This window comes from Mus caroli, unplaced genomic scaffold (assembly GCF_978045245.1).
Source record: "Mus caroli unplaced genomic scaffold, Mus_caroli_1 scaffold_11, whole genome shotgun sequence".
Classification (NCBI taxonomy): domain Eukaryota; kingdom Metazoa; phylum Chordata; class Mammalia; order Rodentia; family Muridae; genus Mus; species Mus caroli.
The window spans coordinates 17,764,311-17,779,431 of NW_028227266.1; the positions used below are offsets into that span (position 1 = coordinate 17,764,311).

The 15,121-nt window shown below is 48.2% G+C and overlaps 2 protein-coding genes across 4 annotated transcripts in view; one reads left to right on the top strand and one right to left on the bottom strand.

The window, feature by feature from the left end:
* Nucleotides 1–1,391, bottom strand: part of Col5a3 (collagen type V alpha 3 chain) — a 45,595-nt gene extending 44,204 nt beyond the window's left edge. For all 3 annotated transcript variants that reach the window (XR_015048913.1, XM_085844454.1, XM_021171693.3), the window contains exon 1: nt 1,190–1,391. Coding sequence is in view for 2 of the 3 variants with exons in the window: in XM_085844454.1 (XP_085700580.1) it covers nt 1,190–1,277 (88 nt within the window). In the remaining variant the exon portion in view is untranslated. The remainder of the gene's footprint in view (nt 1–1,189) is intronic.
* Nucleotides 1,392–4,854: 3,463 nt separating this feature from the next.
* Nucleotides 4,855–12,075, top strand: Rdh8 (retinol dehydrogenase 8). Its single transcript, XM_021171186.2, has 6 exons — nt 4,855–4,957; nt 9,020–9,181; nt 9,703–9,882; nt 10,705–10,798; nt 11,586–11,769; nt 11,845–12,075. Exons 1-6 carry the CDS (start codon nt 4,855–4,857, stop codon nt 12,073–12,075), a joined length of 954 nt encoding a protein of 317 aa, XP_021026845.1.
* Nucleotides 12,076–15,121: the final 3,046 nt, after the last annotated feature.

Consider the following 15,121-nt stretch of genomic DNA (forward strand, 5'->3'; position numbering starts at 1 on the left):
CCCCATGGGCAATAATATAAACCCCTAAATCCCAACTACAGCCAACCAAAAACAAATAAACACATCTGTAACACATGATTACTCTCAAAAATAATCTCAGTGCGGTTAGGGATGAAACTTGGTAGAGAGCATGTTTGCCTAGCACGCTGGAAGCCCTAAGTTCCACCCCAGTAGGACATGATCTGCCGTCCCAGCACTTGGAGGATAGAGGACGGTTAGAAGTTCAAAGGTACAGCCTGGATTCCATAGTAAGTGTGAAGCCAGCCTGAGCCCCATGAGACCCTGTTTCATACAACAGAGGAGGAAGGAGAGAATCACAGCTCCACAGACCCACTGACCTCTCACACCCTCCCAAGAACTGCGCTGACACCCACACTTACACCATCGCAGTCAACCATCACACCTGAGAGCACATATATGCACACACTCCTATAAAATACAGTTGGTTTTGGTGGGGGAGGGGTTGTTTTGTGTTTGTTTGTTTGTTTGTTTAAGACAGTATAGTCAGCCCTGGATGTCTTGGATTCACTTTGTAGACCAAGCTAGCCTTGAACTCACAGAGACTTGCCTGCCTCTGCCTCATGAGTGCTGGGATTAAAGGCATGTGCCACAATGCCTAGCTTAAAATACAGTTTTTTAAAAGCAAGCTCTCATATAGCCCATGCTGGCCTCAAATTCTCTATGTACTTCAGACTGGCTCCTAACTCTTTATGCTCCTGCTTTCATGGTCCCAGTCCTGGGGTTGTGGGTATGCACCACTGTGCTGAGAATGGAATCCAGAGCCTGGTGTGTGTTAGAAAAGCCATTTCCAACCGAGTTACAGTCCCATGTCTCATACACTCACCCCGGCCCTTTTTAGAGACAGGGTCTGCTTATGCAGCCCAAGATGCCCTTCAATTCAGTAAGTAGCCCAGACAAGTCTTGACCGTGCAAACCACCTAACTCTGCCTCTTAAGTGTTGGAATTGCACTATACCCAGGAGCATTCATCTTCACACACCAGCTTGTAAACACTGCCCACACTTTTCCTGGCAACATCTCCCTCCTCACATGCATGTGTCAGCTAGAGCTAGACCCTAGGGTCTCCACATCACCATGGCACCCATTATGAAACACTTCTCCCTTGCACACACGTTTTGGGATCTCCCTTGCGCCCTCGAATGCTATTCCAGCCCTTCGTCCCTGCTCACCAGCCAGCGTCCAGGACACGAGCTGCATGGAGGCCAGGAGCAGGCAGAGGCCGGCCTGAAGCTGGTCCAGTCTCCGGCAGCTTCTCATCCCAGCGGGGCCTGGTGCACCAAGGCCAAGGGTGATGTGGACTGGTCTTCCTGGGAGCAGTCACTCTGGACAGCCAGAGGCTGTGAGGATCTGCCGAGACTGCCCGAGACCCCGCCCTGGCCGCGCCCTGCGCTCTAGAGCCCTTGCCGGGCGGGGCCAGGACGGGAGGGGGACGGGGGAGGGACCCACAGCTGCACGGAAAAAGTTTGCGAAGTGTGTATCCCGCGCTGATTGGCTGGCTGAGATCAGGGTCATTCTTGCTGGACATCACCACCGGGACGATGGGCCACGCCCACTAGCCCTAGAATGCCTCTCACACTGACTTTCTCAAAGGCTGTCTTAGCCTGATCAAACCTTCAACCTCAGAGTAGAAAGATATAGCTCAGCAGGGAGAGGCCCTTAACCACCAAGACGTAAGGACCTGAGTTCTGTCTCGGACCCCAGAGGATGGAAGGGGAGAACCAACACCCAAAAGTTGTTCTCTGACTTCCACATGCGCGCCACAGCACACACACTCCCCACACCCCAAACACACACAAAATAAATGTAATCTTAAAATCAAACACCTAAACTAAAGGCACAGTGGTCCACGCTTTTAATCCCAGCCCTCAGAAAGCATAGGCAAGAAGACCTCAGAGTTTGAGGGCAGCCTTGTCTTGTTTTGTTTTGTTTTGTTTTTCTGAGACAGGGTTTCTCTGTATAGCCCTGGCTGTCCTGGAACTCACTTTGTAGACCAGGCTGGCCTTGAACTCAGAAATTCGCCTGTCACTGCCTCCCAAGTGCTGGGATTAAAGGTGTGCGCCATCACTGTCTGGCAGCCTTGTCTACATAGTGAGTTCCAGGATAGTCAGAGCTATATAGTAAGACCTTATATCGAAATAAAAGCACCTTCAGTTTCCCCTCAGACATGGGATTAGGGTTTGGTTTAAAACTACACTTAACCCTTTCTGTCTCAAGGTCCACAAAGGAAGGATTCCCAGCGTCATCTCAAAGTCTGCCTGCCCTTTGAGAACCCACTTCTAACATAATCCTCACCAGATCCCCAAACTCTCCTACAATTCTCTAAACCTCCATGAACCTTGGAATTTGGAGTTTGATGTCTGGTACCATCTTTAAACACTACCATTGACTCCAAAATGCACTTTTAACCCTCCCTCCAACTTCTGTGTACATTCATGTGTTTGTGCGTGGGCACGGAGTGGGGCTGTGCACATGCATGCATCCATGCCTGAAGACCAGACAGACCTTGGCTGCCTTTCTCCATTACTCTTCCCCCTTGTTTTTGGTGGCAGTGTCTCTCGTTGAACCTGGAGCTCTCCAGTTTGTCTGGGCTGACTGCCCACTGAACCCAGGGTCCTGTCTCTCCCTCCACAGTGACTGGATTCTAGGCATGGGCAGGTGCCCTCAGCTGCTTACACAGGTGCTGGGGATCTGAACTCAGGTCCTTGGATCATATCCTCACTCTTATACAGCAAGCACTCGAGTGACTGAGCCATCTGCAGCCCTCGAACTTTTTTTCTTTCAACTTTATGGAGCGGGGATGGATCCCAGTGCCTCCTGTGATATGAACACTGCCCTGAGCCACATCCCAGACTGTCCCCAAGCCACACCCCAGACCGTCCCCCCAAGCTCTTAATCTCCAAAAAAATGAGTTGGCTTCCACCCCTCCATTCCTTCTGCCTCATCCTCAGATAATTCAAGGGAGACACTGATCCACCACAACCCTAAACCCCCATCAGATGAGACCTCCCAAGGTGCGCACCCCAGCAGGTCAGGGGACACCCTGCTCTGCAGTCAGCTGATGCAGACAAGTGATTTGCCCAGGGAGAAATCAAAGTGATGTGTCTGTTTCCAAGTGTCCCTCCTGGGCAATTGAAAGGTGGTGCCAAACTGCTCCCTCCCAGCCTGGGCTCCTCAGACAAAGAGTCTCTGTCCCTGGAGAGAAGGGGGTGGAGCCCCATGTAGCTGGAAGAGATTGGGTTCTCTAGGGCGGAGGGAAAACAGAGAATCTCCTCTCCCCAAGAGACAACCTTCTCTAAACAGAAGGTTATCACAAGGTCCTATCCCAGGTCACCTTACTAGGAAGTTCTTCTGGCAATCTAACTACTTTTTTAAATATTTACTTATTCATCATATGTACGTATGTGTGCACTCACTCCTGCACAAATTTCACATCTTTCCAAAAGAACCAGAAGACAGCTTTGGAAGATCGATCAGTTCTCTCCTCTCCACCCTCGTCCTCCTCCTCTCCCTCCTCCTCTTCCTCCCCCTCATATTCCTCCATCTCCTCCTTCTCCACCACCACCACCACGATTGGGGTCCCTGGAATTGAACTCAGATCACTGGGCTTGGTAGTGGTTACTTTTCTGCACTGAGACATCTGTCTGCCCCTAGTCTAACTTCTTGACAGCTGACATTTTGAGAGGAGGGGATGTCAGGACAGAAGCCAGGCCTTGTGCATACTAGGCAAGGGTCCTACCACCCAGTTATATGCCCACTGTGCTCTGACTGACTTCTGTCAGGGAAGGCTTACAGCAACACACTTCCTGTCTGTTCCTCTGTGAACTGGACCTTTTACATGCAGAGTCAGGCAGGGAAGGAACGCTCACTCCCTCTTTAATCACATGGACACACCATAAGAACATATTCAAAATCACTTACAAGCCAAGCAGCAGGGGTAGGACCTGGGACCCCAGCACCTGAGAGGCTGCCAGTCTCAAATTCAAGCCCACCTAGATTACAGAGGGTGACCGTGTCTCAAAATAGACAAAACGTTGGAGGGCTGGCGACAGGGCCCACAGGGTGAAGATGCCTGCTGCCTGCTGAGTACACCAACCTAAACTGGATCCTTCGAACCCACAAGGTGGAAGGAGAAAACTGACCGCCACAAGTGGTCCTCTGACCCACACGTGCAAGCCATGGCATGTGGACAGAGAGAGAGAGAGAGAGAGAGAGAGAGAGAGAGAGAAATGTAGTTTGAGCACAGCAGCTGAAGAATGAGTGTTTGTTTACTATCAGGGTTGGGCCTTGAATTGCATCTCCATTTGTTTGTTTGTTTGTTTGTTTTCCTTTAAAAAAAAACAACTGCCAAGCATGGTGGCTCACCCCTTTAATCCCAACACTCTGGAGGCAGGGACAGGTAGATCTCTGAAGTTTGAGACCAGCCTGGTCTGCATATCAGTTCCAGGATAGCCGGGAGTATAGAGAGAAACCCTGTCTCGCAAAAATGAAAAAATAAAATAAAATAAAATAAAGCAAACAAGTAAATAAGCAAATAGCTCAGACTCTCCATCCTTCTGCCTCAGTCTCCCAAGGCAGAGCTGGAATGTACGGGCCTTATGCTCCTAGACTTGGTTGGCTCTAAGAGGAACACCTGCTAGAAGAGATTTAAGCCTGCAGAAGTGAACAGTCTACAGCTGCCTTGGCTGGTCCTCCTCAGCCAAGTCCTCCCTGGGCGTCCTGGCTCTGCAAGGGATCAGGTGGCTGCGGTTTAGGAGAGATGAGCTGAAGCAGTAGGCCCAGTGGGGGTAGGGCAGGCACTGTGCAGGTGACATCACAGGTTCCTGAGAGGATCAGCATGGCCTCTCAGCAGCGGACGGTGCTCATCTCTGGCTGCTCTTCGGGGATCGGCCTTGAACTAGCACTTCAGCTGGCTCATGACCTCAGGCAGCGTTACCAGGGTAAGGCCACAGCTTCTGGCACTGTCTATTGTCACAGCCTCCTGGGTGCAGGTTGGATACATGGGTCTTGGGAAGACCCTGGACACAGAGGAAGCTCTCTGCTACACTCTCTCAGCTTATATATATATATATATATATATATATATATATATATATATATATATATATATATATATATATATATAGTTTATTTATTTTTATTTTATGTGTGGGGTGTTTTACCTGAGTGTGAATCTGTATACCACTTATACCACTCGCGTACCTGGTTCCCAAGGAGATCAGAGAGGATGTCACATCCCCTGGAGCTGGGGCTAGAAACAGCTGTGAGCCACTGTGTGAGTGCTAAGATCTGAACCTCAGCCCTCCGAGGCATCTCTCCAACCCCTCACATGTATTTCTTGAATATTGGATGACAGAAAAAAGTTACAGGGTGTGGTGTGTGTGTGTGTGTGTGTGTGTGTGTGTGTGTGTGCACATGAAAAATTTCACCAATTGATAGTATGTTTGCCTAGCATGTATAAACCCCTGGGTTTAAGAGAAGACAGTTGTGGTGGCACATGTCTAATCCCAGCACTCAAGAGGTAAGCAGGAGAATCCAAAGTTCATGGTCAGTCTCAGCTACATAGCAAATTCAACCCTAGCCTAAGTTACATGAGATCCTGTCTGGAGAGAAAAAAAAAAAAAAACAAATAAACAAAACAAACAGACACGTGGTGGAGCATATCTGAAACTACTATTCACAACGTTGAAGAAGGAGGATTCTGAATTCAAGGTCAGCCTAGACCACATAGTGATACCTGCCTCAAAATAAAATAGGCAAGCAAACAAAAAACTTTCAGCTCTGGGTAGTGTACAGAGACAGAGGCAGAGTTAAGCAAATCACTGTGAGTTCTAGGCCAGCCTAGTCTACAGAGCAAGCTAGGACAGCCAGGGCTACACAGTGAGGCCCTATCTGAAAGAAAGAAAGAAAGAAAGAAAGAAAGAAAGAAAGAAAGAAAGAAAGAAAGAAAGAAAGAAAGAAAAGAAAGAGAAGAAAGAAAGGAAGGGCCAATGTAGATCTGTAATCCTAGCATTCAAGAGCAGAGGCAAGAGGACTATGGTAAACTCAAGGCTACCCTTGGCTATAAAGAGATCTTGTCCCAAAAATATAAGAAAAGCAAGAGAGGGAAGGAGAAACGGTGGGGAACTAAGCATGTCCAGTGGTTAAAAAAAAGTTAAAGAAATAAAGGCAAGTGTGTGGAGCCAGGCGTGGTGGCACACACCTGTAGTCCCAGCTCTGGGGAGGCAGAAACAGCGGATCTCTGAGTTTAAGGCCAGCCTGGTCTATATAATGAATCCCAGGGCTACATAGCGAGACCCTGTCTCAAAAAAAAAAAGAGAAAGTGGGGGCTGGAGAGAGAGTTCTGTGATTAAGAGCAGGATCCCAGTTCAACTCCCAGCACACACAACCATCCAGGACTCCGGTTCAGAGCATCCAGCAGACAATGCATGCAGACAAAACACTCAAACACACAAAGTAAATTATAAATCCCGAGGGGCAGTGTGGAGTGTGGGGGAGGAGCTGTCACAGAAGGCTGGCTCCAGCATCCCTGACGTGGGTGGCTGACAATGCCCAGTAAGCTGATTAGGACTCCAATATGAAGATCTTACTGTATTACGGTGCACCTGAACATGAGGCCTCAGAGGGGCTGTTAACTACTCCAACTGTGCAGGCCATCCCTGACTCCTTTGACCCAGAGAGGAAGCTGGCAGACATTGTCACTATGAAGCCAGCTGCCGGGGTGAGAACATGACCCCAGTTGGCAAAGCTGATTCTCCCAGCCCTCTGGGCTAGAGGTGGGCAGAGCTGTGCGTGTAAGAGCATAAATTCCTCTGTGAGCAAGGCTGATCCCTGTGGGTGGGTATACACACTGCTAAGGGGCCTGCAACAGGGCTCAGCAGGTAAAGGTGCTTGCCACAGAGTCAACGCCCCGAGTTCAATCCTGGGATCACATGGTAAAAGAAGAAAAGCAATTACTATGAGTTGTCCTCTGAGACACACACACACACACACACAAATAAAAGTAAAACATTTTAAAAAATAATATTGCTAAAGGAGGTTGGTGGTGGTTGCAGTGTGTGTGTGTGTGTGTGTGTGTGTGTGTGCGCGCATGTGAGTGTGTGTCTATGTGTCCTGAAGACAGACCTCCGGGCCAGGTGCTTGCTAGGCAACGCTTCTACCACCCAGCCATATCCCTAGTCTTCTGCTGTGTTTTTGAGACACCACCTCACTATACAGCCCATGCTAATCTCGAACTCAAGATCCTCCTGACTCAACCTCCTGAATGTTGGGGTGAGAGGCACGTGTCCAGTTAACTGTTATCTGAGACCATTCTAAGTGAATCTACTCTCCCATTTAATTCCACCCAGTGGGGAGCTCACTCATTCTCTTCTTCCTCGTTTTAAAAATGGGGAAACTGGGGGGCTGAGTTGATAGAAGACTTGCTTAGCACAAAAAACGTCCTGGAGATCCTGGATCTGTCATTCAAGCACTCAGGAGCTGGATGCGGGAGGATCTGCAGTACAAATTCAACCTTGGCCATATAGTGCGTTTGAGACCAGCCTGGCTACATAAAGAGTCTATCTTAAAAAAGATATATAGATATATATATATATATATATATATATATATATATACACACATAGATTTAAAAGTGTGTGTGTGTGTATGTGTACAAAGTTGGAATGTGTGAACATATATAAGTGTGGATGTGTTAGATTGGTGCTAAATGTAAGTGTGCAAACACATGGGTCTTCATCTGTGACTGTTCATATTAGACCATAGAAAGAGTTGGGTGGGCTGGCGAGATGGCTCAGCAGGTAAGAGCACTGACTGCTCTTCCAAAGGTCCTGAGTTCAAATCCCAGAAACCACATGGTGGCTCACAACCACCCGTAATGAGATGTGACCCCCTCTTCTGGTGTGTCTGAAGACAGCTACAGATTTAAATAAATCTTTTAAGAAAAGAAAAGAAAAGCTGGGCGTGGTGGTGCATGCCTTTAATCCCAGCACTCGGGAGGCAGAGGCAGGCGGATTTCTGAGTTCGAGGCCAGCCTGGTCTACAAAATGAGTTCCAGGACAGCCAGGGCTACACAGAGAAACCCTGTCTCGAAAAACCAAAAAAAAGAAAAAAGAAAGAATGAGAGAGAGAAAGAGAGAGAGAGAGAGAGAGAGAAATAAGATAGGAATAGTTGGGCACAGTTAACTCACATCTGTCATCCCAACACTTAGGAGACGGAGACAGGAAGATCTCCACAAGTTTAAGGCCAGTTTGGTCTCCACATGTAGCTGAGGCTACATAACAAGAATCTCTCTTTAAACAAAAATAGGAGGGATAGAAAGATGATTCAGTGGTTAAAAGCACTTGCTGTTCTTGCAGAGGACCTGGGTTCGGTTCCCAATATCCATGTGGTGGCTCCCAACTATCCAAAGCCTGCACACGATGCATGCAAATGCTCACAGACAAAGACTCACACATTTTTAAAAAGTAAAATAAACCTAAACATTTAAAAAACAATATAGAAGTGCTTCCCACATGAGTGTGAGGACCTGAGTTTGATTCCCACACCCAAGTAAAAAAGTCAGGCTCAATGGCATGTCCTTGTGATCGCAGCACGAGAGGCAAGGGAGGAAGAGCCCCTGGAACTCACCTGGACAGCTAATCTAGTCTATTTGGTGAGTTCCAAATTCAGAGAGAGACTGTCTCAAAAACAAAGTGCAGCTGGCCAGATAGATGGCTCACCAGGTAAAAGTGCAGCTGGCCAGATGGCTCACAGGGTAAAAGTGCAGCTGGCCAGATGGCTCACAGGGTAAGAGCATTTGCCTCTCAAGCTTGAGAACCTGAGTTCACTCCCAGGACCCACAGTGTAAGAGAAAACTGCCTCCTCACTTGGCCTCTGGTCTCCATGCCTGTGCCATGGTATGTGTGTGCACAGACACAAGCAGACACACATACACACATCCTGGAGAAACACACAGGGCAAAGGAGTCCAGCACTTGTCCAGCTCTGCTTTCTGCCTCCAGTGGTGGCCACCATGAGGGACCTAGGGAAGAAGGAGCCATTGGAGGCAGCTGCTGGAGAAGCTCTTGGAAAGACCCTCAGCGTGGTCCAGCTGGACGTGTGCAGTGATGAGTCAGTGACTGACTGTCTCAGCCACATCGAGGGAGGACAAGTGGATGTGCTAGGTGAGACTTGGTAGACCCTGGGGTCTCACACACACACACACACACACACACACACCAACTCTTAAGTATATATCATCAACAAGATTCTAGCCCTGGATAAAGGGGTAGAGGTAGACCAGTTGGCTAAGAGTCAGGAATACCAATCTGTTAATTATAGATGCCAGACTTTGGGGGAGGGCTCCTCTCATGAGGAGAAAAGCATATGTGGTTGGGAAAATTACTTCAGTGAGTCATTCAAAGACAGGAGAATGATGAAGCAGCCACTCATGTCCTCATGGAGCCTGTTAAGGTGGGTGGGTCTGGCCATCCTGGTGCAGTCTGAGGGCAAATGGGAATTGCTCACACATGTATGACAAAGATTCATTTTCCAGTAGCTCTTCTATCCACCCACTCTCCCAGGCCCAAGGCTTGTACAAAACTGTTCAATACCACCTAGGTTCCACGTGTCTCCTCCTAGACTGGCTCTGAGGATTCGGGTCCTTGGGGTGGCTTCAAGCAACACTCTCTGTACTATCCCTTAGTGAACAATGCAGGAGTAGGCCTTGTGGGGCCCCTGGAGGGACTCAGCCTAGCCACCATGCAGAGCGTGTTCAACACCAACTTTTTTGGAGCTGTCCGTCTGGTCAAAGCTGTGCTTCCAGGCATGAAGAGGAGGCGTCAGGGCCACATCGTGGTGGTCAGCAGTGTTATGGGGCTTCAGGGTAAGTCTGGGGACACCCTCCCTGCATCCAGGGTTAGAAGGTTGTCAAATCGGTTTTAGCTCATAGTTCAAATGAACTTGTGTTGAGAAGGACTCTGGATTTATCTTGTCTGTCCTGGTGAAGGAGTAGGCAGCTGCGATCTGCATGCCATCAACAGCCATCCACATCCCAGAATCAGCTCCATTTCTGGATATCCCTGAAACAGCCTTTCACTCACACCCCTGAAATCCAGTGCTGCCTCAGAGCTCCTCCTCCCTGACAAAAGCCCCATCAGGCCTCAGGGATGTAAATAGTGTTGGGACTCCAAGACTCAGCAGAAAAGACATGGAGATCTATTTGTGATGTCTGCTCTGGACCTACTCTAAAAGTCCCCTTCTTGCCATCTGTGTTTCTGAGATCTTCTTCCTCCTCAAATCCTTCTAGATGCCCGTCCACCTCATGAACATATCCTGTGATCTGACTTCTTCCTCAGCCACCCTCTAATTGCATCTGCTATGAAGAAGCATTAATAAGTCACTGTGCCCATGAACCCTGGGGATGCCATAAGTAAATGAAAAACAGATACAGGTGGAGGGAACTAGAGGAGTTCCCTAGGAGCAGGCAGAGCTAAAAGGTGGTGACATGTTGTCCAGAATGACCTTGTCCTGATGTTATGTGGCCCATTGCACAATCCCACACACCCATGATTCTGGCCCTCAACATCCCCTCATTCAAATGCCCAATCCTCCTCGTTCTGTGTTCCAAACACCTTATTACCCTGGGCCCACAAAGTCTATGACTGACACACACACACCTGAGTTGTCCTCTGTCCGCCCCTTCCAGGTGTCATGTTCAATGACGTCTATGCAGCCTCCAAGTTTGCCCTAGAAGGGTTCTTTGAGAGTCTCGCTATCCAGCTGCGACAATTCAATATCTTGTGAGTCGGGCACCTGGGTGGCCAAAGGGAAGGGGAGAGAGCGATTTGGGGGACGGTGAAGGAACGCTTGTGGAAGGCACAGGCAGTTAACATTTGCTCTGGAGGAGGAGACATTCTTCAGAGGTGTAGCCATTGGTAAGCCGTGCAGGGCCCTGTAAACAGCCTCTCACCCATTACCTGTAAGCAGGCCCCATGAAGCTCACAGGGTCACAAAAAAAGAAAAAGACATTAAAGTAAAAGGGGGACTGGTCGGGAGGAGGGAAGGGTCAGCAGGAGTGGGAGAGGCGAATATGATCTAAGTACACTATGTGAATAAGATACCCATTATTATGCATAATTAACATATGCAAATGAAAATCTTTTCAAAGTGGAAAGAGAAGAGAGAAAGGAGAGGGGAGACCAGCTGAGGAGAAGACAGACAGGGAGTGAAGAAAAATGAAATAATGACCACAGTGGGCTGGGCTACAGCTTAGCAATGAGCATTTGAACCATCTCAGTGCTCAGTGCAAAATAATAACGACAACAATAATAATAAATTCTAAGGAGGGACCAGATGTTGTGGCACACAACATCCCAGCGCTCTGGAGGCAGAGGCAGGCAGATCTCTGTGAATTCAAGGCCAGCCTGAACTACATAGTGAGTTCTAGGACAGCCATGGCTACACAGTGAGACCCTGTCTCAAAATAACAACAATAGTGATGTCAACACCTGATTGCTGAAAGATGGGGCATAGGGCAGGGAGTGAGTTGCCTGGAGCCCAACAGCCAAGCCCTGCCCCTCTTCCCAGCATCTCAATGGTGGAGCCAGGTCCAGTCACCACTGACTTTGAAGGGAAACTCCTGGCTCAGGTTTCCAAGGCAGAGTTCCCAGATGCAGACCCTGACACCCTGGGCTACTTCCGGGACTTGTACCTCCCAGCCTCCAGGGAGCTCTTCCGCTCTGTGGGACAGAGCCCACAGGATGTGGCCCAGGTAGGTGGACAAGCACCATGGCTCGGGATGTTGGAGAGCTCTGTAAGTCCCAGAACTCAAAGTCCCCTTCCACAGGTCATTGCCAAGGTCATCGGTTCCACCAGACCCCCACTCCGCAGACAGACCAACGCTCGCTACCTCCCACTGACAGCGCTTAAGGCCATGGACCCCTCTGGAAGCCTGTATGTGAAAACTGCCCACAGGCTCCTTTTTCGCTGGCCTCACCTCCTCAACCTTGGTCTCCGATTCCTGGCCTGTGGCTGCCTCCCAACACGTGTGTGGCCTAGACAAACAGATCAGAACTGACCTGTCCCACCCTTCTACCTGGAACAGCAGGGCTCTGCCCAGAGACAGTACAGACTCTCTTGTTCACTCATTCAGGCCCATGGGGGAAGAATTTGGGATGGAGTGGGAGGCAGAGGGAGTTGAGGAGGTTCCAGCCATGGCTTTACATCACTCTGGATTTCCCGAGGCTGAGACCACGATCCCCTGAACTCACCATACATTCCTATGCTGCTGAAATCACACTGAGTCAGACTCAGCTGCATCGAAGAGAGAATCCTCATTGCTAAGAGTGGTAACTATACAAACAAACACAGCCAGGGGAAGCTGGTGTTAGACACTGGCTGGATGTTATTGCTGACCTGACAGGGAGGCTGGCCCAAGTTCAGCCGATGCTGGAGACAGGCCCACACTTGGTTCTGCATTGCTGCAGTCCAGTCGTCCCCAGCTCAGGCAGGACAACCCATCCTGCAGCTGCTCAGGCTAAAGTACCTGAGTTTCTCTCTTATGTCTCCCCTCCCTCCCTCTCTCCCTCCCTCCCTCCTCCCTCCCTCCCTCCCTTCCTTCCTTTCTTCTACTCCTTTTTCTTCTCTCCCATCCCCAGAAGATGTCAGCATGCCAGTCTCATGTCCTAACACTGAGCAGCACTCTACCAACCTTTATTATTTACTTTGTTTTGAGAAGTTATGTTGTTGGTTTGGTGTGTGTGTGTGTGTGTGTGTGTGTGTGTGTGTGTATGTATGTGTTTATTGTATTGTTTGTTTTGAGACAGGGTTTCTCTTTGTACCCTTGGTTTCTCTTTGTAGCCTTGGCTGTCCTGGAACTCACCCTGTAGACCAAGCTGGCCTCGAACTCAGAGATTTGCCTGCCTCTGACTCCCAAGTGCTAGGACTAAAGCCTTGCGCCACCACCACCCGACTACCATTTACACTTTCTGTGTTTGAGTGCATGTATGGTCGCCAATTGCATGCAGTGCTTGATGAGGCCAGAACAGGGTGTCACATCTCCTGAAACTGGAGTTATAAATGGTTGCTGAGCCAAGATTAAGGGTACTGGGAACCTAATCCAGGTTCCTTGTAAGTGTTGCAAGAGCTTTTAACTACTGAGCCATCACTCCAGCCCAGTGGTAAGAACTGTTTGCATCAATGTAGAAGTCTCATATCACCCAGAGTAAGTAATGTTCCAGGGGAGCAAACAAGCCAGCACGTAGACAGCAGCCCTTCAGGATGGAGATGAGCTTGAAGATGCTCATACAGCAATTCCAAAGGCACAGACTGTGGCCAAGTTATCTCATGAACTCTGGCACACGAGTGAAATGATGTATTCATTCTAGTGTTTATATAACAGCAAAAAACACCCTAGAGACAGCCCAAGGATCTGTCAGTAGCAGACCAGCCCCAGAAATGATTATTCCTGTACAAGACAGAATGCATTGCAGGTTTGAAAGAGAATGAGGAAGCCTGATTGGGCCTCTGCAGAAAATGCTCCAAGGTGCATTATTCAAAAAAGAACTCGGTAACAAAGCAACAAGATGGCTGCTCTCAGCGAAAGGATTAAAAGATTGATATGCTTGGTTTTTTCCCACTAAAACGTTGTCTTAATTAAATATATATGTGTATATACGTATAAATATATATGTGTGTATATATGTATAAATGTGTGTATATGTGTGTGTGTATATATATGTATATATATATATGTATATATGGTGAAATATGCACAATGTGAAATTTCCCATCTTAATGTTCTCTTCTGAGTTCAGGGCCTCAGCGCTGCTGCTGCTCTCCAGTTCCTGACCCTCCCACACCTGCTATAACTGCTAGGATTGCAGTCCTGAGCCACCACAGCCAGTGTTAGCATTTTTTTTTTATCATTTTAATTGTACATATGTTGGTGTTTTGCCTGCACGATTGTGTGTGAGAGTGTGCCAGATCCCCTGAACTGAACTTACAGACAGTTGTGAGCTGCCATGTGGGTGCTGGGAATTGAACCCAGGTCCTCTGGAAAAGCAGCCGGTGTTATTGGTTGTTACTGAGCCATCTTGTCATCCCCCAGCTTTAGTCATTTTTAAAAATTTTAAAAACAAGGAACTAGAGAGATGGTGCAGTGGTTAAGGACACTGGCTGTTCTTCCAGAGGACCTGGGTTCAATCCCCAGCACCCACATGGCAGCTCACAACTGTAACTCCAGTTCCACGGGATCTGGCATCCTCACACAACATACATGTAGGTAAAACACCAAAGGACATATAATAAAAATAAATTAATTAAAATTAAAAACAAACTCTGGAGGGATGGCTCAACAGTTAAGAACACTCAGTTGCTCTTGCAGCAGACCCAGGTTTCCAAACACCCACATTAGGCAACTCAGAGTCAACTGTAATTCCATCCTCAGGGGACCCACCACCCTCTTCCAACCACCAAGGATACTGCACACCATATGTGCACAAACACACAAAGAAAACTAAATAAATCTTTTCAAATAAATAAATTATCACAGAGTGATTTTTCATTTACTTTCAATATTTGTTCTTTATATGTGTGTGTATGTGCATGTGTACATGTGAGGCTGTATGTGTGTGTATGTGTGTGCATGTACATGTGTGTGTGCAAGTGTACAAGTGTGTATGAGAGGATGTGTGTGTGAGAGGATGTGTGTGAGTGTGAGTGAGTGTGCGTGTGTGTGAGTATGTGTGCATGTATCTAAGTGTGAGTGGGTGAATGTTATGTGTATGTGTATGTGCATGTGTGTGAGTGTGTATGAAAGAGTATGTGTGTATGTGTGTGTGTATATGTGTGAGTGGGTGAGTGTGAATGGGTGAGTGTGTGTGTGCATGTGTGTGAGAATGTATACATGTGTATGAGTGTGAGAGAGTGTGTGTGTGTGTGCATGTGTGTGTGTGAGTATGAGTGGGTAAGTGTGTGTGTGTGTGAGTGTGAATGGGTGAGTGTGTGTGTGTGTGTGTGCATGTGTGTGTGAGAATGTATGCATGTGTGTGAGTGTGAGAGAAAGAGTGTGTGTGTGTGAGTGTGTGTGTATGTGTGTGTGTAGGTCTTTGGACAGCTTCAGG